Source organism: Ranitomeya imitator, chromosome 1 (assembly GCF_032444005.1).
Source record: "Ranitomeya imitator isolate aRanImi1 chromosome 1, aRanImi1.pri, whole genome shotgun sequence".
Lineage (NCBI taxonomy): Eukaryota > Metazoa > Chordata > Amphibia > Anura > Dendrobatidae > Ranitomeya > Ranitomeya imitator.
The window spans coordinates 419,931,137-419,958,902 of record NC_091282.1 but is presented as its reverse complement, the minus strand read 5'-3'; the positions used below and the strand labels follow the sequence as shown (position 1 = coordinate 419,958,902).

General features: G+C 42.7%; 1 protein-coding gene across 1 annotated transcript in view; it reads left to right on the top strand.

Annotated features, from left to right (window-relative positions):
• The window catches only part of PCSK5 (proprotein convertase subtilisin/kexin type 5), a 748,165-nt gene that overhangs the window by 620,439 nt on the left and 99,960 nt on the right, over positions 1–27,766 (top strand). Inside the window, exons 23-25 of the mRNA XM_069763164.1 lie at positions 8,081–8,278; positions 11,049–11,117; positions 22,290–22,332. Coding sequence (XP_069619265.1) covers positions 8,081–8,278; positions 11,049–11,117; positions 22,290–22,332 — 310 coding nt within the window. The remainder of the gene's footprint in view (positions 1–8,080; positions 8,279–11,048; positions 11,118–22,289; positions 22,333–27,766) is intronic.

The following is a 27,766-nucleotide window of genomic DNA, read 5'->3' as shown; positions in this document are numbered from 1 at the left end:
ACCACAAAATTTTGAATATCTTGAACTCTTGCCGTGAGCTGATCTACACATGAAGACAGACCTTTAATGTCCATTGTAACACCTGTGTCCTGAACCACCCAAATGTCTAGGGGAAAAAAAAGACAAATCACAGTGCAAAGGAAAAAAAATGGTCTCAGAACTTCTTTTTCCCTCTATTGAGAATCATTAGTACTTTGGCTTCCTGTACTGTTGTGATAGACAATTCAGTAACACAATGTACATAGCGATCAGAGCACATACAGTGATCTGACAATAACCCAAAAATAATAGAACGAGCTCTGAGACGTGGAAACTCTGTAAACCTCAATTCCTGATCCTCTCCAAACACAACTAGAGGCAGCTGTAGATTGCGCCTAACGCTCCCTATACAACTCGGCACAGCCTGAGAAACTAACTAGCCTGAAGATAGAAAAATAAGCCTACCTTGCCTCAGAGAAATACCCCAAAGGAAAAGGCAGCCCCCCACATATAATGACTGTGAGTAAGATGAAAAGACAAACGTAGGGATGAAATAGATTCAGCAAAGTGAGGCCCGATATTCTAGACAGAACGAGGATAGGAAAGATAACTTTGCGGTCTACACAAAACCCTAAAGAAAACCACGCAAAGGGGGCAAAAAGACCCTACGTACCGAACTAACGGCACGGAGGTACACCCTTTGCGTCCCAGAGCTTCCAGCAAAACAAATAGACAAGCTGGACAGAAAAAATAGCAACAAATAGCAAAGAAGCACTTAGCTATGCAGAGCAGCAGGCCACAGGAATGATCCAGAGAAACACAAGTCCAACACTGGAACATTGACAGGAAGCATGGATCAAAGCATCAGGTGGAGTTAAGTAGAGAAGCAGCTAACGACCTCACCAGATCACCTGAGGGAGGAAACTCAGAAGCTGCAGTACCACTTTCCTCCTCAAACGGAAGCTCCCAGAGAGAATCAGCCGAAGTACCACTTGTGACCACAGGAGTGAACTCTGCCACAGAATTCACAACAGGGTTGTTAGCACTGTTTACAGGCACAAAGGAAATATTATTGTTAAAAAGATAAAAATGTTTCTGACCCCCAAAAAGCTAAAAACAACATACTTTGTTCTTCCACACTTTAAAAATGTCGACCTCTAGACCATTGAATAGAGAATAGTTGTTCCTAATAGCAAAGAATGTCCACTAATACCAGATAGTGGCTCTTTTTCTCCCCCAATAATACAACTCATTGTACCCAGATTCCATGATGAGTGGACAATGGAGTGAGGTCATTGCTTCTGTGAAATCCTAACATCTTAAAGGTCTTAGGCCTACTGCAGCCTTTGGACAAGAGAATAGCTGGAAAAAACCATAATAGCGGAAACAGTTAAAGGTGGCATTATCCTTTTTCTGGAGCAAAAGACCAAAGGTCGAGCACTTGGGATCCTGACAAGACTCCTGCCAATTGTCCAATTTTCCCCTCCTATTTTTGCCTCTGCTAATTTGTTTGTCAAGTTAGAAAAGTGCCAGGACCTCTTCATTTATGACATTAGTGGAGGTACTGCAAGATCTACAATTAGAGCTTCTGACAATGTCAGCTTCAGGTCTGAATTCTGAATTACAAACGTGCCCAAATCTTTTTTTAGAAGATTTTTTTTGGATATGCCAGCTCCTCCGTACACTAATGTATCCCTCTAACAAGTATAAACAATGTATTAAAAAAGTCGAGAGAACTTTTCTTTCAGTTTTTAGTGGACTGACCAGCTCTCAGACCCTAATCTAAGCGACATTCTGACAGATGTTAATGATGCTTTAGAAAAGTAAAAGTACCCCTTTCATAAGGACATTGATGGAGGGCCAGCTCCTGAACCTGCACCAATCTGACCTCCTAAAACATCTGAATGATAGATAGAAAACACCAATAAGGATTAACACCTTTATATATACAGATCTGTACCCTAAAATCATTTTTTGAAGACCTTTTACTTGTTGTTTGCATGGAAAAGCACACCTTATTGGTTAATTACCATAATATCCTGATAGCTCCAGGACATACTGTCAAATTCAATATAAATATTAATGTACTTTCATGATGATTAATGTCATAAGCATGTGAGCGCTTCCATGAAATATGTGAAGTGCATGCCAAACTGACCCACCCAGTGGCCTGATTATTGAAAATGATTGGGCTAGAAGGCAATATTCAATTATTTATTGCTTATCCTAACAAAACATTGATTAGGCTGGTATGTGTTTAATTGTGGGAGTATAAGCATTGTGAGTTGCTATGTATTATGTTAATTTGGACTAAGGCTGAGTTTTCATTTGAGAAAGTGCTGCGTCATTGTTTCCATCCAGCTTTTAACAAACGCAAAAAACTTTTTATGGAAACTGATGGAGGAACTAATCCCATTGATAACAGTGAGATCCTTCCCACCTGTCTGGCTCATCAGTTTTTTGCTGAACTGCAGCAGCCACTAGTCCAGTAGCCTAATCACACTTTATGTAATATTGGGAACCGACCCAGAATCAATACCTGGGACTCGAGTAAATGGTGAAAAAAGCTTGATGGTATTTTTGCATCGGTTTTGCCATCAGTTGTAACCTGGTGAGTTATAATTAAGCTAGTCTGATCCAGCGAATATATGTGAACCCTCCCTGATTATTGTTCAACACTGCAAGGTGTTAGATCAGCAGTGACTCTAAGGACAATATACAAACTAGGATTAAAAAGCAGCTTATTGCTATGAAAAGATTTACTAGAAATTAATTAAAAAACATCCATTATTCAATGAAATGTGAGGTCTTTTGGTCTTTGATGCATACATTGATTTGACTTTGGAATAATATTCAGATCCATTCTTCTAACTAACCAATGTTTTTGTGAAAGCCTGGAATGGAATATTTCATGAGCCTAGAATTCCAGAATCATCAAGTAGTCAGCAGATGGTCCTCTTGACGCCGTATGTGTGGCCCACTTATTGGGTGGCGCTTAAGGTGATACTCCTGAGATGTAATTCTACTACTGATATCACATGGGTTCTGAGACTGGCCTAGGCCCTAGTGAGGTAATTGTGCTAATTGTAATTGTGACAGTTTAAAAGGAGTCTATCACCCACAAAATCAATATTAAATTATTTATACAGCGGTTTAGGGGAAGTAGCGCCTATAAAAACCATACCATACTTGTTAGGGGGAAGTTCGCACAGTGCTTTTTTTGCAGTTTTTTTCCCTATGAAAAATGCTGTGAAAAACAATACAAAATGTGCATTTTTAATGCAGTTTTTTTATGCACTTTTTATGCATTAAATTGGATGGGTAAAAAAAACAAATCAAAATTTGCTGAAAGATTTGTCACGCTGCAGCTAAAAAAAAAAAGCGCACCCAAGATGAAAAAAAATGAAAGGAAAAAAAATCTCATACATTTTGCTGCTGCTTTAAAATACTGCATTTTTTCTACATTACATGTGAACAAGCCCTTGTTGGCATAAGATAAACACTTTTAATTTCGGTGCACACTTGGTATGGTCAAGAGTTCGGTCCACCATGACGCCTATTCATTTTCCATGTTGAGGGCCTTCATCTAATTCTGATTGACCCTGCTCATTTCCCAGAGGGAGCACTGTCTGAACTTAGCCATCATGTGTACCCATGCACACTGACACTGCCAGGTGTATTTTATTCCTTGGCTCCTCTCTGCGGACACCGCTCACCAAATTCCCGGGTGTAGTGAGTGGTGTCCACCGAGAGAACCCCCGCATTCTGTGCACATACCATCAGTGATTATGTGCTAGGTCCAGTCAGTCAGCTCCAGTGTGTAAACACACACATGTGGATGGGTTCAGACAGTCTCCCTTTATAGGGGTTGTAGTAGCTGCAGGAGCACACTGCTCCTGTGCCTCCTGGTATTGTGCTTGTTGAGAGTAGTGTGCTCCCGATGACTGACAGTTGACTCCAGCGGCACGGTAGAGCCATTGGTCCAGACTATGTGCTCACTGATGCTCAAGCAGAGGCAGCTTCACCTTAGCATGGAGCAAGGGCACTGAAGGTGGTTGGACCCAGTGATTCAAACAGTTTAGAGCAGCCCTTGCAATCTCTATAGCCAAGAAGACCGAACTATGCTTCCAATGAAAATTGATTTTGTAGTAAAGTCTTCATAATATAGTGGACCGCATCAATAGTAACCAAGTGAGAAGGTGAATTGGTAATTAATAGAAACCTTTTCCAGCATTCACCATATCATTATGTTACACAATGGATCTATACATCTTTCCTTCTTTGCTGCTGTAAACTACAATCTATCGACGAGATGGAATGTAAAAGTCTTCCATCTCACAGTATAGTTCTCAGCCTGACGGTCGTGTTTTTTTCGTGTTCAGAAACCTGGCACGTTAGATGATAAATGTTCTGTTACTGCCGAAGTGAAATTGGCAACACTTGTGCAAAAAGTTTTCTCATTCTTGTGGATTCATTTAGTAAACTGAAAAGAAAACAGCAAAAAAAGGTTCTTTAATATTATTTTGATGTTTGTCCATACAATTAACGAGGAGAACTTAGCTTCTGATTATAGAGCATATACCGTAGATATACGTATATAGAGCCGGGAGGTCTGGTGCACCTACAGGATGCTGGAACAAGGGTAGAATGAGTTTATCACTGCATTTTCAGATCTGCAGCTTACTGGGTAAGTAATGCTACAACAGCGCCACCATCTGGACTGTGGTGTAACTACAGAATAGAAAACAAAGTTTCCAATTTTAGTAGATATTAGATAACTGTGGATCTCTGCCCTGCTCTTTTGTCTACATAGATTTTTTTTTACCACTATTTGTGAAAACCTCATTCACACATATTGTACTGCAGAATCTACATTAAAAACAGTGACATTTCATGACATCTGAATACATCTTTCAAGGTTCCAGGTATCAAATAATTGTTTAAAAGAAATTCACAAAATAATACAAATAGTTGGCTCCTTATAGAAGTTGAGCTAGTGCCATAAGGACCATATGTGACCCTTGAAATCTTATATAAGAAAGAAACAGACCACACAGACACGTAATTAAAGAGACAGAATTCTTTTCACGTAGAGAACATGTACAATATTCTTTCAGCTATGGGTGGTCAGCCACCATGCTGCCAATCAGGAATGAAATAAGTATTTTGGGTAACGATTCTACTACTTGCGGTTCTTAGATGAGTCATTTTGCCCTGTCTTTTATTGGTAAAGCAGATCTTTGATGATGAAGAAGATGATGATAATAATAGAGACATGTAAACATATTGACCTAATTAGTATTGTTATACCAAAGCAGTGATATTTACCAGACGTGACTTAATATAAGCAAATTATTTTTTATATACAGTGGCTTGCAAAAGTATTCACTCCCACCCCACTCAGGCAGTTTCTGTATTTTGCTACCTCAGCTCCTGTAAAGAACATGCCTACAATTGTGAACATTTGTTTTCCTTTTATTGTAAAGCAAACAACAAATAGGACAAAATAACTGAAAACCTCAGTGTGCATAACTATTCACCCCCCTAACATTAGTATTTTGTCAAGCCTCCTTTTACATTAAATTACAGCTGAAAGTCACTTTGGATAAGTTTCTATGAGCTTTCCACATCTTTTCACTGGGAAAGTTTTGTCCATTCCTCAAGGCAAAACTGCTCCAGCACCTTCAAGTTACATGGTTTAGTCTGGTGAACAGCAATCATCAAGTCTGACCACAGATTCTTAATTGGATTACAGTCTGGGCTTTGACTAGGCCACTCCAAAACATTTTCACATTTCCCCTTAAACCACTGTGTTGCTTTAGCAGTATGCTTTTAGTCATTGTCTTCCCTCTCAGTCTCAAATCATTGACAGCCCAACAGGTTTTGCTCAAGAATATCCTGTATTTCGCACCATCAATCTTCCCCTTTACTCGGATAATTTTCCCTGTGTCTGCTGCCAAAAAACATCACCACAGCATGATTCTGCCACCACCATGTTTCACTGTGGGGATGGTGTTCTTGGGCTGTGTTGGTTTGGCGCCGGACACAGTGTTTACCTTTTTACCTTGGTGGTTAAAAAGTTAAATTTTGATCTCATCTGACCATAGCACATTCCATACATTTGTGGAGTCTCCCAGATGTCTTTTGGCAAACTCAAAATGAGCCTTCCAATTTTTTGTGTATAAACAAAGGCTTTTTTTCTGCCCACTCTTCTTTTAAAGCAACCTCTATGGAGTGTACGACTTATTGTGGTCGTATGGACAGATACTCCAAGTCTTTGCTTGTGAACTCTGCAGCTCCTTCAGGGTTACCATTGGTCTCTTTGCTGCCACTCTGATTAATGCCTTCCTGGCCCGGGCTGAGTGGTTTGGTGGGTGACCCTCTCATGGCAGGTTTGTTGTGGTACCATGTGTTAGGTATTGAGTTCCCGCCGCTGCACAGGGGGAATCTCGAACCACCACCGCTGCGGTTCCCCATTCTTCTCCAGCCGCAGTGGAGTGTGCTCAGCGGAGACTGTTGTGTTGTGAAACTGTTAAAATGTAAAGCGCTGCGGAATATGTTGGCGCTATATAAATAAAGATTATTATTATTATTATTATTAGACGTCGGTCCCAGCGTCTGGCTAGGGCAGATACTCTGCACTTGGTTACTGCTGCTCTTCCAGGTTCAGCCATTGTAGCCAGTACTGGTCAGCGGCGGGCAGACGTCTCTGGGACGTCCTGCTTTTCCCCTTCTGAGCATGCCCAAGGGAGGACCTCTCATTGGAGGTCGGGGGTCACATGTTCAGGTCCTGTAGCAGCTCCCATTGTTCCTCTGGGAAGGTCCTGAAGTTGCTGCAGCTATAAAAGGATTGTGCGGCCATGCACTAGTATCATTTGTGTTTTGTGCTTGTCACCAGTAATACTCTGCTACTCAGGCTACACGTGAAGAGTGTCCGTTAGCCGTGGGAAATCACATAGGCAGGCAGCTAGCGTCAGAGGGGGCAATTAGTCGCTTGGCTTAGCATCTGGTTCCTTCATGTGTGCGGTTAGCACAGAAGAGTTTCAGAGCAAGCACAACCCTAGTTAGGGTTTTAGTCCCACTAATTATTTCACGACTCTGTGAAGCAACAGGGTTCATGCTGATACTGACCGAGTGACGGAACTCGCGTCTAATCTGACATTGTACCGCCATATAGGGCCACCAATTCTCTAGCAGCAGGCCTCTCTCCTGCACGGTGGACCCCGGGCTGCACTCATATATTTATTCAGTGTTTTCCGCCAACAGTAACAGAATACTAGCGCCAGGGTCTGGCTAGTAAATGGCGGACAATCAGTGTCTACAACGGTACATCCAGCAACAGGGTTCGTGCTGATACTGACCGAGTGACAGAACTTGCGTCTAATCTGACATTGTACTGCCATATAGGGCCGCCATTTCTCTAGCAGCAGGCTTCTCTCCTGCACGGTGGACCCCAGGCTGCGAACGCACCTATAACAACTCATATATTTACTCGGTGCGTTCCGCCAGCCTTAACATCATGTTCTTTCCATTTGATCAAAATGTCTTTGATGGTGCTCCAGGGGATCATCAGAAATTGAGATATTTTTTATAACCCAACCCAGACTTGTACTTAAAGAACTTTGCCCCTGACTTGTTTGGAGATCTCCTTGGTCTTCATGGTGGTGTTAATGGCCTCTAAGGCCTTTCAGAAAAGGTGTGTATATACTGACAGACCATGTGACTCTTAGATTGCACACAGGTGGACTTCCTTTCATTAAATATGTAACTTATGAAGGTAATTGCTTGCACCAGAAATGTTTAGTAGCTTCCTAGCAAAAGGGACGAATACATATGTACATGCCAATTTTTAGTTATTTGAGCCCATAAATTTAATTTATGCTTATATTTTTCTCACTTTACTTCACCAACTTAGCCTATTCAGTGCTGATGTATCACACACAGATGGGATTACAAAAATATTTAAACACAGGTTGTAATGTGACAAAATAGGTAAAAGTGGGTGAATACTTTTGCAAGCCACTGTATACATAAAGAAACATAAAAAATACCTTGGACAGATGGTAACAGCAGATTTTTATCATTCATTTTCTTTTAAAAGATATCACTGGAAGAACACGCTATCTGTATAAAGGGGAATGCAGGGAAAGCTGCCCAGAGGCGTTTTACATTGAGGACAACAGATGTGCACCATGCCCTCAAAACTGTCAATCCTGTAAAGGCAGCACGCAATGTGTCAAATGTTTGGAAGGTTACCATTCTGTGGATGGGGTCTGCCAGGAGCTCACATGTGCCGAAGGTTTGTAGAAGGGTTTTCACCCTTACCCTTTCTTCACTCCGAATTTTTAGCTCTCTGAAGTTAAGACTGAGCTGTTCCTACACTGGCACCTACTATGTTACGTGGTTTGCTTTTCGGCCAACTTTCTTTCCTGTATAGTTTTCATCTGTCCTTATGATTATCTATGGGTTATGTATTAATCCTGTACATCTGCAAAGTACAAATCAACCCCTCGCCCAAAGAAAGGATAAAACTGTTTGTGTTGCAAATATCCATTGAGCAAAACAGCTGTTGAAGGATCATACTTGTTAGACCTAGAATTAAAGTATGCATAAAAATAATAAAAAACTGCAAAAAAAGAAAATAGTCAGATCTCTTGACTTTTTTTTTAAGTTGCCCATATGCCTTAGATAGCAGGTGGTTGAACACTTATTTGCCAGCAGATATCTCTCCCTTGTGAAGCTGGCAGCACACATGATAAAGCCATGCTGCCGTCCATTTCTGGCTGAAGTCTATTTTCCCAGTATAAAAGGATTGGCCTTTGAAATTCCAACAGTATCTGTCAGGGGAGATTTGGGGGACCACCATAAAAATGAAATAATCTTCTGAGCCACTGAAATAAATTCAGATGACTTTTCACATCTTAAAGCTGCTGCCAGACACCACTGGTGGTGTCTTCTTCCTAGTCCTAGGAGAAAAAAAAAAGAAACTGGTATTGAAATTTAACATGCTTGTCCAGGTCTTTCCTGACATTGCTTGTCCCGCCGAAACTGGTAACAGGTAACACCAAGTTGTCAATTTATTCATATATTTCCAGGAGGAACAACACAAAATTGTAAGAAAAGACACTGTAGCATTCAGCATGAAAAGGCAAACAGTCAGGAATCCAAGGAATGAGATTATTCTTAATTCAAGAAGAAATAGTTATGGAGAATATGCAGAATAAGTATTGTAGGATAAATACACTGCTCAAAAATATAAAGGGAACACTTAAACAACAGAATATAACTCCAAGTAAAACAAATTTCTGTGAAATCAAACTGTCCACTTAGGAAGCAACACTGATTGACAATCAATTTCACATGCTGTTGTGCAAATGGAATAGACAACAGATGGAAATTATTGGCAATTATCAAGACACACTCAATAAAGGAGTGGCTCTGCAGGTGGGGACCACAGACCACATCTCAGTACCAATGCTTTCTGGCTGATGTTTTGGTCACCTTTGAATGCTGGTTGTGGTTTCACACTCGTGGTAGCATGAGACGGACTCTACAACCCACACAAGTGGCTCAGGTAGTGCAGCTCATCCAGGATGGCACATCAATGCGAGCTGTGGCAAGAAGGTTTGCTGTGTCTGTTAGCATAGTGTAAAGAGGTTGGAGGCGCTACCAGGAGATAGGACGGTACACCAGGAGATGTGGAGGGGGCCGAAGGAGGCCAACAACCCAGCAGCAGGACCCCCACCTTTGTGCAAGGAGGAACAGGAGGAGCACTGCCAGAGCCCTGCAAAATGACGTCCAGCAGGCAACAAATGTGCATGTATCTGCACAAACGGTTAGAAACCGATTCCATGATGATGGTCTGAGTGCCCGACGTCCACAGTTGGGGGTTGTGCTCACAGCCCAACACCGTGCAGGATGCTTGGTATTTGCCACAGAACACCAGGATTGGCAAATTTGCCACTGGGGCCCTGTGCTCTTCACAGATGAAAGCAGGTGCACACTGAGCACATGTGACAGACGGGGCAGTCTGGAGACGCCGTGGAGAGCGATCTGCTGCCTGCAACACCCTTCAGTATGACTGGTTTGGCAGTGGGTCAGTAATAGTGCGGGGTGGCATTTCTTTAGAGGGCCCCACAGCCCTCCATGTGCTCACCAGAGGTAGCTATACTGCCATTAGGTACCGAGATGAGATCCTCAGACCCCATGTGAGACCATATGCTGGTGCTGTTGGCCCTTGGTTCCTCCTAATGCAGGACAATGCGAGACCTCATGTGGCTAGATTGTGTCTGCAATTCCTCCAAGATGAAGGCATTGAAGCTATGGACTGGCCCACCCGTTCCCCAGACCTGAATCTGATTGAACTCATCTGGGACATCAAGTCTTGCACCATCCACCAATGTTACGTTGCACCAGAGACTGTCCAGGAGTTGGCGGATGCTTTAGTCCAAGTCTGGGAGGAGATCCCTCAGGAGACCATCTACCACCTTATCAGGAGCAAGCCCAAGCATTGTAGGGAGATCATAGAGGCACGTGGAGGTCACACGCACTACTGAGCATCATTTCCTTGTCTTGAGGCATTTCACTGAAGTTGGATCAGCCTGTAACTTCATTTTCCACTTTGATTTTGAGCATCATTCCAACTTCAGACCTCCGTGGGATATTAGTTATGATTTACGTTGGTCATTTTTAGGTTTTATTGTTCTCAACACATTCCACTATGTAATGAATAAAGATTTACAACTGGAATATTTCATTCAGTGATATCTAGGATGTAGGGTTTTAGTGTTCCCTTTATTTTTTTTAGCAGTGCATATAATAATATTGGAAATATTATATATCTGGTCATGTAACATTGATTATAAAGTATGAATTCTTCCAGGAACAAGACATTTTTTCATGATAAAGAAACAAATATGAAGCTAAACTTAAAGGGACACATATTTATAGGGTTCATAAAACTTGCCACAAACAATATGGTTACTGCTCCAAAGTGTTCTCTCAGGTATAATCTGGTGTTATCAAACTTCTACATCTCACAATATACCTTGAACATTTTTCCCGTGCAGGAGAAGTTGAAGATCCAGACAGTGAAGAATGTGTGCCTTGTGCAGACGGATGCAAGGAATGCTCCTTAGGTAGGTTCATATAAGTAATTAAGCAACATCATAGATTTAGCATTTGTTGTACCCAGTTGACAAATTGAAATGTAGATAAAATGTCACATTTTTAAGTTAAATGAAACACCCCTTTAAATAAAAACTCCCCATTAATATTCTCAATTGAGGCTCAAGAAGGGATATTTAACCCCTTCCCGACCTTTGACGCCACGTAGGCGTCATGAAAGTCGGTGCCAATCCGACCTGTGACGCCTATGTGGCGTCATGGAAAGATCGCGTCCCTGCAGATCGGGTGAAAGGGTTAACTCCCATTTCACCCGATCTGCAGGGACAGGGGGAGTGGTAGTTTAGCCCCCCCGTGGCTACGATCGCTCTGATTGGCTGTTGAAAGTGAAACTGCCAATCAGAGCGATTTGTAATATTTCACCTATTAAAACTGGTGAAATATTACAATCCAGCCATGGTCGATGCTGCAATATCATCGGCCATGGCTGGAAACACTAATGTGCCCCCACCCCACCCCACCGATCGCCCCCCCAAGCCACTGATCTGTCCGGTACACTGCTCCGGCTCCCCTCCGTCCTGTACTCCGCTCCCCCCGTGCTCTTGTCCACTCCCCCCATGCTCCAATCACCCCCCGTGCTCCGATCCAACCCCCCTGCACTCCGATCCACCCCCCGTCCATCATCCACCCCCCCCGTGCTCCGATCCCCCCCGTGCTCCGTTCCACCCCCCGTGCTCCGTTCCACCCCCCCGCGCTCCGATCCCACCCCCCATGCTCCGATCCCCCCCCCCGTGCTCCCCCCCACCCCATCATACTTACCCATCCTGCCGGAGTCCGTCCGTCTTCTCCCTGGGCGCTGCCATCTTCCAAAATGGCGGGCGCATGCGCAGTGCGCCCGCCGAATCTGCCGGCCGGCAGATTCGTTCCAAAGTGCATTTTGATCACTGAGATATAATCTATCACAGTGATCAAAATTAAAAAAATAATAAATGACCCCCCCCCCCTTTGTCACCCCCATAGGTAGGGACAATAAAAAAATAAAGAATTTTTTTTTTCCACTAAGGTTTAGGGTTAGGGTTAGGGTTAGGGCTAGGGTTAGGGTTAGGGTTAGGGCTAGGGTTAGGGTTTCAGTATGTGCACACGTATTCTGTTCCTCTACGGATTTTTCCGCTGCGGATTTGATAAATCCGCAGTGTTAAACCGCTGCGGATTTATGGCGGATTTACCGTGGTTTTTCTGCGCATTTCACTGCGGTTTTACAACTGCGATTTTCTATTGGAGCAGTTGTAAAACCGCTGCGGAATCCGCAGAAACAAGTGACATGCTGCAGAATGTAAACCGCTGCGTTTCCGTGCAGTTTTTCTGCAGCATGTGTACAACGATTTTTGTTTCCCATAGGTTTACATTGAACTGTAAACTCATGGGAGACTGCTGTGGATCCGCAGCGTTTTCCGCAGTGTGTGCACATACCTTTAGAATTAGGCTATGTGCACACAGTGCGGATTTGGCTGCGGATCCGCAGCGGATTGGCCGCTGCGGATTCGCAGCAGTGTTCCATCAGGTTTACAGTACCATGTAAACCTATGGAAAACCAAATCCGCTGTGCCCATGGTGCGGAAAATACCGCGCGGAAACGCTACGTTGTATTTTCCGCAGCATGTCAATTCTTTGTGCGGATTCCGCAGCGTTTTACACCTGTTCCTCAATAGGAATCCACAGGTGAAATCCGCACAAAAAACACTGGAAATCCGCGGTAAATCCGCAGGTAAAACGCAGTGCCTTTTACCCGCGGATTTTTCAAAAATGATGCTGAAAAATCTCACACGAATCCGCAACGTGGGCACATAGCCTTAGGGTTAGGGTTGGAATTAGGGTTGTGGTTAGGGTTGTGATTAGGGTTATGGCTACAGTTGGGATTAGGGTTAGGGGTGTGGGGGGGTTAGTGTTGGAGGTAGAATTGAGGGGTTTCCACTGTTTAGGCACATCAGGGGTCTCCAAACGCAACATGGCGCCACCATTGATTCCAGCCAATCTTGTATTCAAAAAGTCAAATGGTGCTCCCTCACTTCCGAGCCCCGACGTGCGCCCAAACAGTGGTTTACCCCCTCATATGGGGTACCAGCATACTCAGGACAAACTGGGCAACAATTACTGGGGTCTAATTTCTCCTGTTACCCTTGTGAAAATAAAAAAATGCTTGCTAAAACATCATTTTTGAGGAAAGAAAAATGATTTTTTATTTTCACGGCTCTGCGTTGTAAACGTCTGTGAAGCACTTGGGGGTTCAAAGTGCTCACCACATATCTAGAAAAGTTTCTTGGGGGGTCTAGTTTCTAAAATGGGGTCACTTATGGGGGGTTTCTACTGTTTAGGCACACCAGGGGCTCTGCAAACGCAACGCGACGCCCGCAGACCATTCCATCAAAGTCTGCATTTCAAAAGTCACTACTTCCCTTCTGAGCCCCGACGTGTACCCAAACAGTGGTTTACCCCCACACATGGGGTATCATCGTACTCAGGAGAAACTGGACAACAACTTTTGGGGTCCAATTTCTCCTGTAACCCTTGGGAAAATAAAAAATTCTGGGCTAAATAATTATTTTTGAGGAAAGAAAACGTATTTATTATTTTCACGGCTCTGCATTATAAACTTCTGTGAAGCACTTGGGGGTTCAAAGTGCTCACCACACATCTAGATAAGTTTCTTTCGGTGTCTAGTTTCCAAAATGGGGTCACTTGTGGGGGGTTTCTACTGTTTAGCCACATCAGGGGCTCTGCAAACGCATCGTAACGCCCGCAGAGCATTCCATCAAAGTCTGCATTTCAAAACGTCACTACTTCACTTCCGAGCCCCGGCATGTGCCCAAACAGTGGTTTACCCCCACATATGGGGTATCAGCGTACTCAGGAGAAACTGGACAACAACTTTTGGGGTCAAATTTCTCCTGTAACCCTTGGGAAAATAAAAAATTGCAGGCTAAAAGATCATTTTTGAGAAAATAAATTTTTATTTTTATTTTCATGGCTCTGCGTTATAAACTTCTGTGAAGCACTTGGGGGTTCAAAGTCCTCACCACACATCTAGATTAGTTGCTTTGGGGGTCTAGTTTCCAAAATGGGGTCACTTGTGGGGGGTATCTACTGTTTAGCCACATCAGGGGCTCTGCAAACGCAACGTGACGCCCGCAGAGCATTCCATCAAAGTCTGCATTTCAAAACGTCACTACTTCACTTCCGAGCCCCGGCATGTGCCCAAACAGTGGTTTACCCCCACATATGGGGTATCAGCGTATTCAGGAGAAACTGGACAACAACTTTTGGGGTCAAATTTCTCCTGTTACCCTTGGGAAAATAAAAAATTGCAGGCTAAAAGATCATTTTTGAGAAAATAATTTTTTTTTTTTATTTTCATGGCTCTGCGTTATAAACTTCTGTGAAGCACTTGGGGGTTCAAAGTCCTCACCACACTTCTAGATTAGTTCCTTTGGGGGTCTAGTTTCCAAAATTGGGTCATTTATGGGGGATCTCCAATGTTTAGGCACACAGGGGCTCTCCAAACGCGTCATGGTGTCCGCTAATGATTGGAGCTAATTTTCCATTTAAAAAGCCAAATGACGTGCCTTCCCTTCCGAGCCCTGCCGTGTGCCCAAACAGTAGTTTACCCCCACATATGGGGTATCAGCGTACTCAGGACAAACTGGACAACAAAATTTGGGGTCCAATTTCTCCTATTACCCTTGGCAAAATAGGAAATTCCAGGCTAAAAAATCATTTTTGAGGAAAGAAAAATTATTTTTTATTTCATGGCTCTGCGTTATAAACTTCTGTGAAGCACCTGGGGGTTTAAAGTGCTCAATATGCATCTAGATAAGTTCCTTGGGGGGTCTAGTTTCCAAAATGGGGTCACTTGTGGGGGAGCTCCAATGTTTAGGCACACAGGGGCTCTCCAAACGCGACATGGTGTCCGCTAACAATTGGAGCTAATTTTCCATTCAAAAAGTCAAATGGCGCGCCTTCCCTTCCGAGCCCTGCCGTGTGCCCAAACAGTGGTTTTCCCCCACATATGAGGTATCGGCGTACTCGGGAGAAATTGCCCAACAAATTTTAGGATCCATTTTATCCTATTGCCCATGTGAAAATGAAAAAATTGAGGCGAAAAGAATTTTTTTGTGAAAAAAAAAGTACTTTTTCATTTTTACAGATCAATTTGTGAAGCACCTGAGGGTTTAAAGTGCTCACTAGGCATCTAGATAAGTTCCTTGGGGGGTCTAGTTTCCAAAATGGGGTCACTTGTGGGGGAGCTCCAATGCTTAGGCACACAGGGGCTCTCCAAACGCGACATGGTGTCCGCTAACGATGGAGATAATTTTTCATTCAAAAAGTCAAATGGCGCTCCTTCCCTTCCGAGCCTTACCATGTGCCCAAACAGTGGTTTACCTCCACATGTGAGGTATCGGTGTACTCAGGAGAAATTGCCCAACAAATTTTATGATCCATTTTATCCTGTTGCCCATGTGAAAATGAAAAAATTGAGGCTAAAAAATTTTTTGTGAAAAAAAAGTACTTTTTCATTTTTACGGATCAATTTGTGAAGCACCTGGGGGTTCAAAGTGCTCACTATGCATCTAGATAAGTTCCTTGGGGCGTCTAGTTTCCAAAATGGGGTCACTAGTGGGGGAGCTCCAATTTTTAGGCACACGGGGGCTCTCCAAACGTGACATGGTGTCCGCTAAAGAGTGGAGCCAATTTTTCATTCAAAAAGTCAAATGGCGCTCCTTTCCTTCCAAGCCTGAAGTGAAAGGCAATTCAGAATCACAATGGACATGGAGGTCAGAGCACATACAGTGAACTGACAGTAACCCAAAATAATAGAACGAGCTCTGAGACGTGGGAACTCTGCAGACCGCAATCCCTAAGCCTATCAAACCACACTAAAGGTAGCCGTGGAGCGCTCCTGACCAGAACCTAGGCGCCTCATCACAGCCTGAGAAACTAGCTAATCCTGAAGATAGAATAATAAGCCTACCTTGCCTCAGAGAAATTCCCCAAAGGAAAAGGCAGCCCCCCACATATAATGACTGTGAGTAAGATGAAAACACAAACATAGAAATGAAACAGAATTAGCAAAGTGAGGCCCGACTAGCTGAACAGAACGAGGATAGGGAAGATAACTTTGCGGTCAGCACAAAAACCTATAAAAAACCACGCAGAGGGGACAAAAAGACCCTCCGCACCGACTAACGGTACGGAGGTGGTCCCTCTGCGTCTCAGAGCTTCCAGCTCCAATAAAGCAAGCTGGACAGAAAAATAGCAACAAAATAACATAAGCAAAACTTAGCTTTGCAGAGCAGCAGGCCACAGGAATGATCCAGGGAAAAAAACAAGTCCCACACTGAAACATTGACAGGAAGCATAGATCAAAGCATCAGGTGGAGTTAAGTAGAGAAGAAGCTAACGAGCTCACCAGATCACCTGAGGGAGGAAACTCAGAAGCTGCAGTACCACTTTCCTCCACAAACGGAAGATCCCAGAGAGAATCAGCCGAAGTACCACTTGTGACCACAGGAGTGAACTCTGCCACAGAATTCACAACACAAGCCCTGCCGTGCGCCCAAACAGTGGTTTACCCCTACATATGAGGTATCAGCGTACTCAGGACAAATTGGACAACAACTTTCATGGTTCAGTTTCTCCTTTTACCATTGGGAAAATAAAAAAATTGTTGCTAAAAGATAATTTTTGTGACTAAAAAGTTAAATGTTCATTTTTTCCTTCCATGTTGCTTCTGCTGCTGTGAAGTACCTGAAGGGTTAATAAACTTCTTGAATGTGGTTTTGAGTACCTTTAGGGGTGCATTTTTTAGAATGGTGTCACTTTTGGGTATTTTCAGCCATATAGACCCCTCAAACTGACTTCAAATGTGAGGTGGTCCCTAAAAAAAATGGTTTTGTAAATTTCGTTGTAAAAATGATAAATCGCTGGTCAAATTTTAACCCTTATAACTTCCTAGCAAAAAAAAATTTTGTTTCCAAAATTGTGCTGATGTAAAGTAAACATGTGGGAAATGTTATTTATTAACTACTTTGTGTCACATAACTCTCTGGTTTAACAGAATAAAAATTCAAAATGTGAAAATTGCAAAATTTTCAAAATTTTCGCCAAATTTCCGTTTTTATCACAAATAAACGCAGAATTTATTGACCTAAATTTACCACTAACATGAAGCCCAATATGTCACGAAAAAACAATCTCAGAACCGCTAGGATCCGTTGAAACGTTCCTGAGTTATTACCTCATAAAGGGACACTGGTCAGAATTGCAAAAAACGGCAAGGTCTTTAAGGTCAAAATAGGCTGGGTCATGAAGGGGTTAATTCACAGGGCTTGGTAGAGTCTCCTTCATTTCGCCTTACAAACTGCACTCCTGGCCACACTCTCTGTAAGGGCAGAGACAGACTGCCATATTTCTCGTGCAAGAATCGCATCGTAAACCTGGTACTGGCTTTCGGCTCTCCTGACTTGACAGCTGCATAGTAAGCCATCACGCTGTCCTGCTCAAGTCAGGAGAGGTGCCCGGCCAGTCCGTGCAGTGTGATGCGATTCTAGCACGAGTTATAAGGCAGTCTGTCTCTGCCCTAACTCACAGGTTGTCTGCGTGCAGTATTGAGGTAACTTGTCTGAACAAAAAATTGTCTTTGTGTGGGCCAATTGTGATTGATAGGAACCCAAACTTTATCCTTGCCAGCAAAGAGCATTAGGAAAACTGTCAGCAGGTTGATCTGAGAGCAGCATGATGTAGGAGCTGAGACATTGATTCCAGTGATGCATCACTTACTAGGCTGCTTGCTGTCATTTTGATGCAATCACGGTTTTCTCTGCTGCAGATGTAGCAGTGCTATGAATGCTGAGCTCTGTATAACCCCGCCCACAAAATTGATTGGCAGCTTTCTGTGTACACCGGACATTGACAGAAATGTGTAAATCAGTGGTGGGAGGTGGGGTTACAAAAAGCATGTTTTTTTTTACATAGACCATGCCACTACTTTCAATGTTTTTCACCCATTGAAATGAATATGGGTGGTGAAACAAAAGCACGAAAAACGCAGGTATCCGGTTTTGCTGCTTTTTTTGCGCCAAAACCTGATTCTATAGAATAGGAATTTTTTTTGAACACTAAACTTTATCAGCATGCACAAGAGACAAGAAGCTTAAACAGGATGCTCAAAGAGAAATGGCCAGCTTTCCTGACGTTACTTTTATGAATTATGTTTATTCCTTATTCTTATAAATAACAATTCTGGATCATCTTTTCTTAGAACTTTACATTGTTTGTTTCTGTATTTTTCCCCTGTAAAATATGCAAAAATTGACATCTGGGTCTTAGAAAGTTGGGGAGCTGTCCCTGCATAGTCTGCCATTATCCAATCATTCCCTGGCTATATAGGGACACCATCCTTTAAAAAGAGAATCTTAATACCCAATTGACAATTTATTCTTTAATTTCCAGGAAAAAAAAAACCAAATGGCAAAAAATACCGGACTAAGAAAATATGTTTCAGAATAGTTACTTCATGGGCAATAAAATTATTTACTAAAACAGACACGTCAGGAGAGCTGACAGATTGTCATTAAATTCAGCAGGGGTAACCCTGCGACCACTTCCTTCACAATGACCTTTGCACAGGCTCATTTCAACATATAAGATAGGGCTAGGTCTGACCATTCTAAGTACATGTGTTGTTTCCTGAAACAATATTAAATTAGTCTAAAAAAAAAAACAGAGGCCAGTGTAAAAAATGGCAAGATTACTAATTTGTATTTTTTTACAGATTGTGCTATGTAAATATAAATGAAAAAATAATTAAAAAAAATACACTTAATGCAAAAACCTGATACAATCAATAGGTCATTTTCTGTCGAAATTTTCCATTTAAGGGAAGTAGTAAACAGGATAATGCCGACTGTATTCAGCTTACTTGGTTCTAAATTTCCAGGCATGTGCAACACTTCAACGTTAGAGTGACACAACTGTCATTTTGTCACAAGGGTCTTCATTAAACTAATGGCCTTGTTAATCCCAGTCAAATCCATGTAATAACACGAAAATGCTTCTGAGAAACCAAACTATGGAGCCAAAGGCCACTAAGATTACAATGATAGAAAAATTCTACAGGTTACCTATGGGTCAGATGCAAATGTTAGAGATACAAGATATTTAACCCCTTCCTGCAATAGCCACACTTCCATTAAAAATAGGCTGGGGAGACAATGAAGAGCAAATATGGTCTTATCCAGTATAAAAGAGAGAAAACAGAAAAACGGATTATACTCACCTTATGGGGTTGTGACAGTCACAACTCCGGATCATCCAGACAGATAAAATGTGGACAAATGGAAAGATGGATCTGAAATTGCACTGCCAATCTCCCACCAGACGATGAGAGGACAGTGAAAGGTATTTGGAAGCGGTTTTTAGCTGTCAACGTGTTTCGAAGCATACAACACTTCTTCATCAGGATAACCACTATATAGTCTGGTGGGTGATTGGCAGCACTATTTTTTTCATTGACATAGCTATAATAAAGGCACGTTTATTGCAGGGCAAGTTGTACTTTTGAACTACACCGCTTATTTTACTAAATAATGGAATGGAAAATGGGGAAAAAAAATTCCAAGTGCGGTGAAATGGCAAAAAGATGCAATTCCGACATTTTTGGGTTTTATTTTTGGTTCATTGTGTGGTAAAAACGAGCAGCATGACAACTTTTGTATCTGTCCAGCGTTCCTGCATAGTGTCTCCTTCTCCCTCCATGCAGGGACGCTGGCTTACTCACCGCCTCAGCCCTCGGTGCAGTCCCCGATGTGCTTCCTGCCTCCTGCTCTGTGTGCTCTTAAAGTGGTAGCGCACATATAGTAAATGCCTTCAGCTTGTGGATGAGAGGCATTTAGTATAATTTAGTGCATCTGCAAGATGGCACCCAGTCAATAGCTGGTAGGCATCTTATATAAAAGACTCCCTCTCCCTTAGGGACTTGCCAAGCAATGTGTAGATTCATTAGTGAGTAAGGTGCACTATTAGTGAGTTGTGAGGTCCCTGGTCCTGGTGCAGCCAGTGTCCTGAACCTGTATCCCTGGTCCTGGTGTGACCAGTCCTTTACCTGAAGTCCCCTGGTCCCGGTGTGGCCAGTCCTGTATCCATAGTCCCCTGGTCCCGGAGCAGCCTGTCCTGTTCCTGAAGTACATTGGTCCTGGAGCGACCAGTGCCTGAACTTTGTCCCCTGGTCCCGAAGTGGTCAGTGTCTGAACCTCGTCTCCTGGTCCCGGAGTGGCCAGTGCCTGAACCTTGTCTCCTGGTCCCGAAGTGGCCAGTGCCTGAACCTCGTCTCCTGGTCCTGGAGCGGCCAGTACCTGAACCTCGTCCTCTGGTCCCAGAGCGGCCAGTGCCTGAACCTCGTCTCCTGGTCCCGGAGCGGCCAGTACCTGAACCTCGTCCTCTGGTCCCAGAGCGGCCAGTGCCTGAACCTTGTCTCCTGGTCCCGAAGTTGCCAGTGCCTGAACCTCGTCTCCTGGTCCCAGAGCGGCCAGTGCCTGAACCTCGTCCCCTGTCCTGGAGCGGCCAGTGCCTGAACCTCATCCTCTGGTCCCAGAGTGGCCATGCCTGAACCTCATCCCCTGGTCCAGAAGCGGTCAGTGCCTGAAACTTGTCCCCTGGTCCAAGTGCAGTGAATACCTGAACATTGTCCCCAGGTCCATATGCAGTCCAACCCTGATTTAGTATCCTAGAGACATGTCTGAACCGAGCCCGAATCTGTGTCAGTAACCGTTCTGTCGATGTGCCAGAACTTATTAGTCTGAACAGAGACCAAGCCCTAAACAGTACCACCGAACCTGCCCCTGGGGTCAGCAGCTGCAGTGCCGGGTTTTGCAGAGGAGTTGTACCTGGTGGCTACGTGTATCCCAGTCTGTCTCCACCATCAGGAGCTCTAGTGAACACCAGAAAGCCACTTAGCTGCACAGGCTGGCCCGGTGGGCAGGTTGGCCCAGTGGCACAGTGGGTCTACAAATCCACCATTGTGCATAACACTTTCCATCGATGGAGCTGAATGAGGACACATAAATTGTGTGGCGAGCTGATATTTTTATTGATACCATTTTGGGGTACATGCAATCTTTTGATTACTTTTATTGCATTTTTTGTGGAAGTTGCAGCAATTATAAAACAGCAATTCTGGTATTTCGATTGTGATTGATGGATTCTTTGTTATCAGCTGGTTTGAGGTGTTGTCTTGTCAATCATTGTGATCCTGCCTCTCATAAGAAAACTCCTGAAAACTAATTTCGAAAGGATATGAAGTATGATGCTAAAACAAACAATGACAATGACGAGAATAAAAAATGCAAGATTAGTAATTTAATGTATTATTTTAATGAAGATCGCAAAAAATGCCAAAAATTATTTAAAAATACACAAAAACTGATTTAAACAGTAGGTCATTTTGTGATGATTAGTGATGAGCGAGTATACTCGTTGCTCGGGTTTTCCCAAGCACGCTCGGGTGATCTCCGAGTATTTGTTAGTGTTCGAAGTTTTCATAGCCACAGCTGAATGATTTACAGCTATTAGCCAGCTTGATTACATGTGGGGATTCCCTAGCAACCAGGCAACCCCCACATGTAGCCTGGCTACTAGCTGTAAATCATTCAGTTGCGGCGATGAAAACTTAATCTCCAAACACTAACAAATACTCGGAGATCACCCGAGAGAGTGCTCGGGAATACCCGAGCGACTAGTACACTCGCTCATCACTAGTGATGATACTTTCCCTTTAACCTCTGTGCATTAGTCCCATTTGATTGATAATGTGGCATTTATAGGCAGGGCTTTGTGCCATAACAATCATGGATAAATCACTTTAATTTGGTCCATGTCTGGAAGTCCACAGATGAGAGTGGATAGACTGCTGCGATCATTTATTTTACACAGTATGCAGCGGACATTGGCCTTCACCTGTCCTACACATCCAGTTTATGTCTTTTCTTTAACTACCATTAGTGTGTTAAAATGGAATGATAACGCACCGACATTAATCTCAATTCATAATCTGCATTTCCTAACACTCTTCCAATTAGCTGCTATTAGGTAATGAATCTTCAGAAATGTTATAATAATGTATCTCTTTATTCTAGATGATCCTGATCTGTGTTCTTCCTGCTTTACCCGTTATTATATGTAAGTTTACCCTTTAATTAATAAAGTGCATATTCATTTATGTAAAGGCAAAAATACATGTATTACATAAATTAGGGCCACACATTAAATTATACCAGCTCACAAGAGTGCATAGATTTAAAGGAGCTGTACAGGATTGCCTTGTTTGTTTTTTTCAGATTTTTTTTTTTACTAAATCTGTGCATATGTGTGTTAATTAGTGATGAGCGAATATACTCGTTACTAGAGATTTCCCGAGCACGTTTGGGTGTCCTCCGAGTATTTTTTAGTGTTCGGAGATTTAGTTTTCATCACCTCAGCTGAATGATTTACATCTGTTAGCCAGTATAAGTACATGTGGGGATTCTCTAGCAACCAGGCAACCCCCACATGTACTTATGCTGGCTAAAGCACTAAAAAAGTACTCGGAGGACACCCGAGCGTGCTCGTGAAATCTCGAGTAACGAGTATATTCGCTCATCACTAGTGTTAATAAACTCACCTACTGCCCCCTTTTCTGGGATACAGCGCTGTTCTGCTCCTCTTCTGAGTGACATTACCGCTCTTCAGATTAGCAAACTCTCCCCATGCTTTAGTATTGAGGCGGAAGTCACATAAACAAAAAAAAATGTAAAAAAAAGTGTTATAAAAAAGGGGGTGATAAAGCGCTGCTGTGTGCGTCTCAAAAAGGCAGGTAATATCTACATAAGAATTTATTTTAAAAAATGGGTCAACGCCTTTCATAGCTCTCCATATGTAACATGAGGGACAGACCTGTCAATGACCAGCAGAAGCACTGGGATCTTTAAATGCCTTAGCGTTTCAGAGAAAAATATATAATTCATGCAGTCATGCCCTGATAAGCTCTGATTCTTGCTGCCCTTGGTCTGGCTATGATAAATCAGGTGACCGGTTTCACCATTCTACATATTTTCACAAGTTGTGAGATTCAGTTATGAAATTAGCCATTTCTGAATGATTTTGACCTCCCGAATTCAAATTTGACAATAAAAATTTTTAGTTGGCTCTTCTTTCTATGATATCAAAGCCTTTTATTGCTAAATATAATTAATGCATAAAAGTTTCAGCACTTTGAAACATTATTATTTTTGCAAATATAAAAATGCAGAATATTTTGTTATGACAATTTTCTAATATTTATTTAGAGGAAACTTAGCAACAGTTCAAATAACTGAAACATGTCTAAACACTATTGCGAATTATAAACAGATACAGCAATTGCACTACAAAATGTACTCTACATTCAGTGACAAATCCTTTTTTGCTTGTCTCTTGTACTCCTGCATTGGATCATCCCTTACAATTGTCCAACAGTAATCTGCTAGCAATGATGGATTCCATTTTCCTTGATATCTTGTTTCCATAGCCACAATATTTGGTGAAATATAACAAAATATTGAGATGAACTTTTGTTAATGACCAAATACTTATTTTCCACCATAAATTGCTAAATAAATCTTGCCAAATCAGACAAGATGATATTCTGGATTTGTTTTCTCATTTTGACTCTCATAGTTGTGGTCTACTTATGATGTCAACTACAGGCCTCGCTCATCTTATAAAGTGGGAGAACTTGCACAATCGTTGGCTGGCTAAATACTTTTTTTCCCCACTGTATGTTTTGAGGAAATTTTCCACCAACACTTCAAAGTTATCTGCGCTTGAATTTACCAAAAAACTGCTTACCATTAATGCGATTGCTACCCATGCAGCCTTTTCCTTGCCTTGCGACAAAAGGAGAAGCTACTCGTCTTGAAGAAGCTTACGAATCTGAGGTCCAATAAAGACTCCTTCCTTTATCTTTGCTTCACTGAACCTTGAGAATGTATCAATTAAATACTTGAATGCTTTTGCATTTTTATCAGTTGCCTTTATAAAGTTTTTCATAAGGCCCAATCTGAATTGCAATATTGGTAACAAAATCTTATGTGGGTCAAAGTGCTGGATGCAGGACATTTTTACTCCTGGCTGAAGTGAATGTTGGAGAGGTTAGTCCAACTGCGCTCATGCTAACGTCACATAGGTGAAGTGAGTTCATTGGCTGTGAACTCCCAGAACCTGACCGACGGCACCGCGAGCAGGAGAACATTCTCATGCTCGCGGTGCCCTCAGACAAGGAATAGGAGTTCACAGGGAAACACTCAGCACACGCTGCTCAGTGTCTCTGCTGGATGACAGGCTGTATGGTCGCATCATGCAACCATGCAGCCTGCGATTTAGATGTAGCAGAGCTAGACCCATCATCGGACAAATGGATTATCATCATCTCTGTGGAAAAGTAAGGAATATCGTTGCTTGTGTTTTTTTAACTCTTTTACAGATGACAATGACGTTGCTGGAATGGGCGAGATTGTAAGTATGGTTAAATTAAGATTTATTAAAGGAGTCATTCTTTCAATTAAGGGACTTTATTCTGGGTGTCTGTGTTTCTATACAATATTATAATTATTATTATTATTGATGTCACCTGACAATACAAAGGTGACACAACCCCCACTATCACCCCACTTGCCATCGCTACAGGGCAAGTGGGGAGAGCAAGGCTAAGTGCCAGAATTGGCACACCTTAGAGATGCACCTATTCTGTGGCAGCTGAGAGCTGATGTTTTTAGCTCGGGGGGCCAGTATTCATGACCCCTTCCTAGGCTATTAATATCAGCCCACAGCTGTCTGCATAGCCTTTGCTGGTTATTAATTATAGGGGTACCCTACATCATTTTTTTTAGGGTCCCCCAGTAAAGGCTAAGTATACAGTTGTGAGCTGATATTAATTGCTTGGGAAGCTCCATGGGTACTACCCCCTTCCTAGGCTATAAACATCGGCCCCCAGCCATCGGCTTCCACTCTGTTGGATAAGAAAATTATGCTGGAGCCCACGCCATTTTTCATCTTTTATTAATTAAATACATGTACAGTAAGCTGCCACACACTGTACTAATTGTATTTGTCACTGACATCTGTATATCTATCTATTCTATTTGTATTTACTGTATGTAATCCATCTCTTCTATCCTGTCGGCTCCTGCTGTGATTTTACAGTACACAGCTTCTGAATTGCCAGCTTTTCTTCTATTTATTTATCTATATTATATGTATCCACAAAAAATGGAAGCAGCACACCATAGTAGTCAATTCACGTGCAGTTTAATTGCCCATCTGGCGACGCTTTGGTCCCAAAAAAATGGACATTTTGAAGCTTGAAAAGGGTCCATTTTTTGGGGGGGACCAAAGCGTCACCAGATGGGCAATTAAGCTGCACATGAATTGACTCTACTATGGTGTGCTGCTTCCATTTTTTGTGGCTATATTTACTAGGATTGGTACATGCCTGGGAAGCCTCTATGCCCTGTAACTATTTGGTTGCTGCTTTTTCACTTTCTATATAAATATATATATATATATATATATATATATATATACACACACACTGCTCAAAAAAATAAAGGGAACACTTAAACAACAGAATATAACTCCAAGTAAATCAAACTTCTGTGAAATCAAACTGTTCACTTAGGAAGCAACAGTGATTGACGATCAATTTCACATGCTGTTGTGCAAATGGAATAGATGACAGAAATTATTGGCAATTATCAAGACACCCTCAATAAAGGAGTGGTTCTACAGGTGGGGACCACAGACTGCATCTCAGTACCAAAGCTTTCTGACTGATGTTTTGGTCACTTTTGAATGTTGGTTGTGCTTTCACACTCGTGGTAGCATAAGACGGACTCTACAACCCACACAAGTGGCTCAGGTATTGCAGCTCATCCAGGATGGCACATCAATGTAAGATGTGGCAAGAAGGTTTGCTCTGTCTGTCAGCATAGTGTCCAGAGGCTGGAGGCGCTACCAGGAAATGTGGAGGGGGCCGTAGGAGGGCAACAACCCAGCAGCAGGACCGCTACCTCCGCCTTTGTGCAAGGAGGAACAGGAGGAGCACTGCCAGAGCCCTGCAAAATGACCTCCAGCAGACCACAAATGTGCATGTGTCTGCACAAATGGTTAGAAACCGACTCCATGAGGATGGTCTGATTGCCCGACGTCCACAGATGGGGGTTGTGCTCACAGCCCAACACCATGCAGGTTGCTTGGCATTTGTCACAGAACACCAGGATTGCCAAATTCGCCACTGGCGTCCTGTGCTCTTCACAGACAAAAGAAAGTTCACACTGAGCACATGTGACAGATGTGACAGAGTCTGGAGATGCCGTGGAGAGCGATCTGCTGCCTGCAACATCCTTCAGCATGACCGGTTGGGCAGTGGGTCAGTAATGGTGTGGGGTGAAATTTCTTTGGAGGGCCGCACAGCCCTCCATGTGCTTGCCAGAGGTAGCCTGACTGCCATTAGGTACTGAGATGAGATCCTCAGACCCCTTGTGAGACCATATGCTGGTGCAGTTTGCCCTGGATTCATCCTAATGCAGGACAATGCCAGACCTCATGTGGCTGGAGTGTGTCAGCAGATCCTGCAAGATGAAGGCATTGAAGCTATGGACTGGCCCGCCCGTTCCCCAGACCTTAATCCGATTGAGCACATCTGGGACATCATGTCTCGCTCCATCCACCAACGTCATGTTGCACCACAGACTGTCCAGGAGTTGGAGGATGCTTTCGTCCAGGTCTGGAAGGAGATCCCTCAGGAGAACATCTGCCGCCTCATCAGGAGCATACCCAGGCGTTGTACAGTAGGGAGGTCATACAGTCATGTGGAGGCCACACACAATACTGAGCATCTTTTCCTTGTCATTAGGCATTTCCACTGAAGTTGGGTCAGCCTGTAATTTGATTTTCCACTTTGATTTTGAGTATCATTCCAAATCCAGACCTCCATGGGACATTAATTTTGCTTTACATTGATAATTGTTATGTTTTATTGTTCTGAACACATTCCACTATGCAATGAATAAAAATTTGAAACTGGAATATTTCATTCAGAGATATCTAGGATGTGGTATTTTAGTCTTCCCTTTATTTTTTTGAGCAGTATATATATATTACGGTGGCGCAGTGGTTAGCACAGCAGCCTTGCAGCGCTGGAGTCCTGGGTTCAAACCCCACCAAGGACAACATCTGCAAAGAGTTTGTATGTTCTCTCCGTGTTTGCATGGGTTTCCTCCGGGTACTCCGGTTTCCTCCCACATTCCAAAGACATACTGATAGGGAATTTAGATTGTGAGCCCCAACGGGGACAGTGATGATAATGTGTGCAAAGCGCTGCAGAATATGTTAGCACTATATAAAAATAAAGTTTATTATACATATATATATATATATATATATATATATATACACATATATACTGTATATACACTACCATTCAAAAGTTTAGGGTCACTTAGAAATGTTCTTATTTTTGAAAGAAAAGCAGTTTTTTCAATAGAGCTAACATTAAATGATTCAGAAATACACTCTATACATTGTTAAGGTGGTAAAT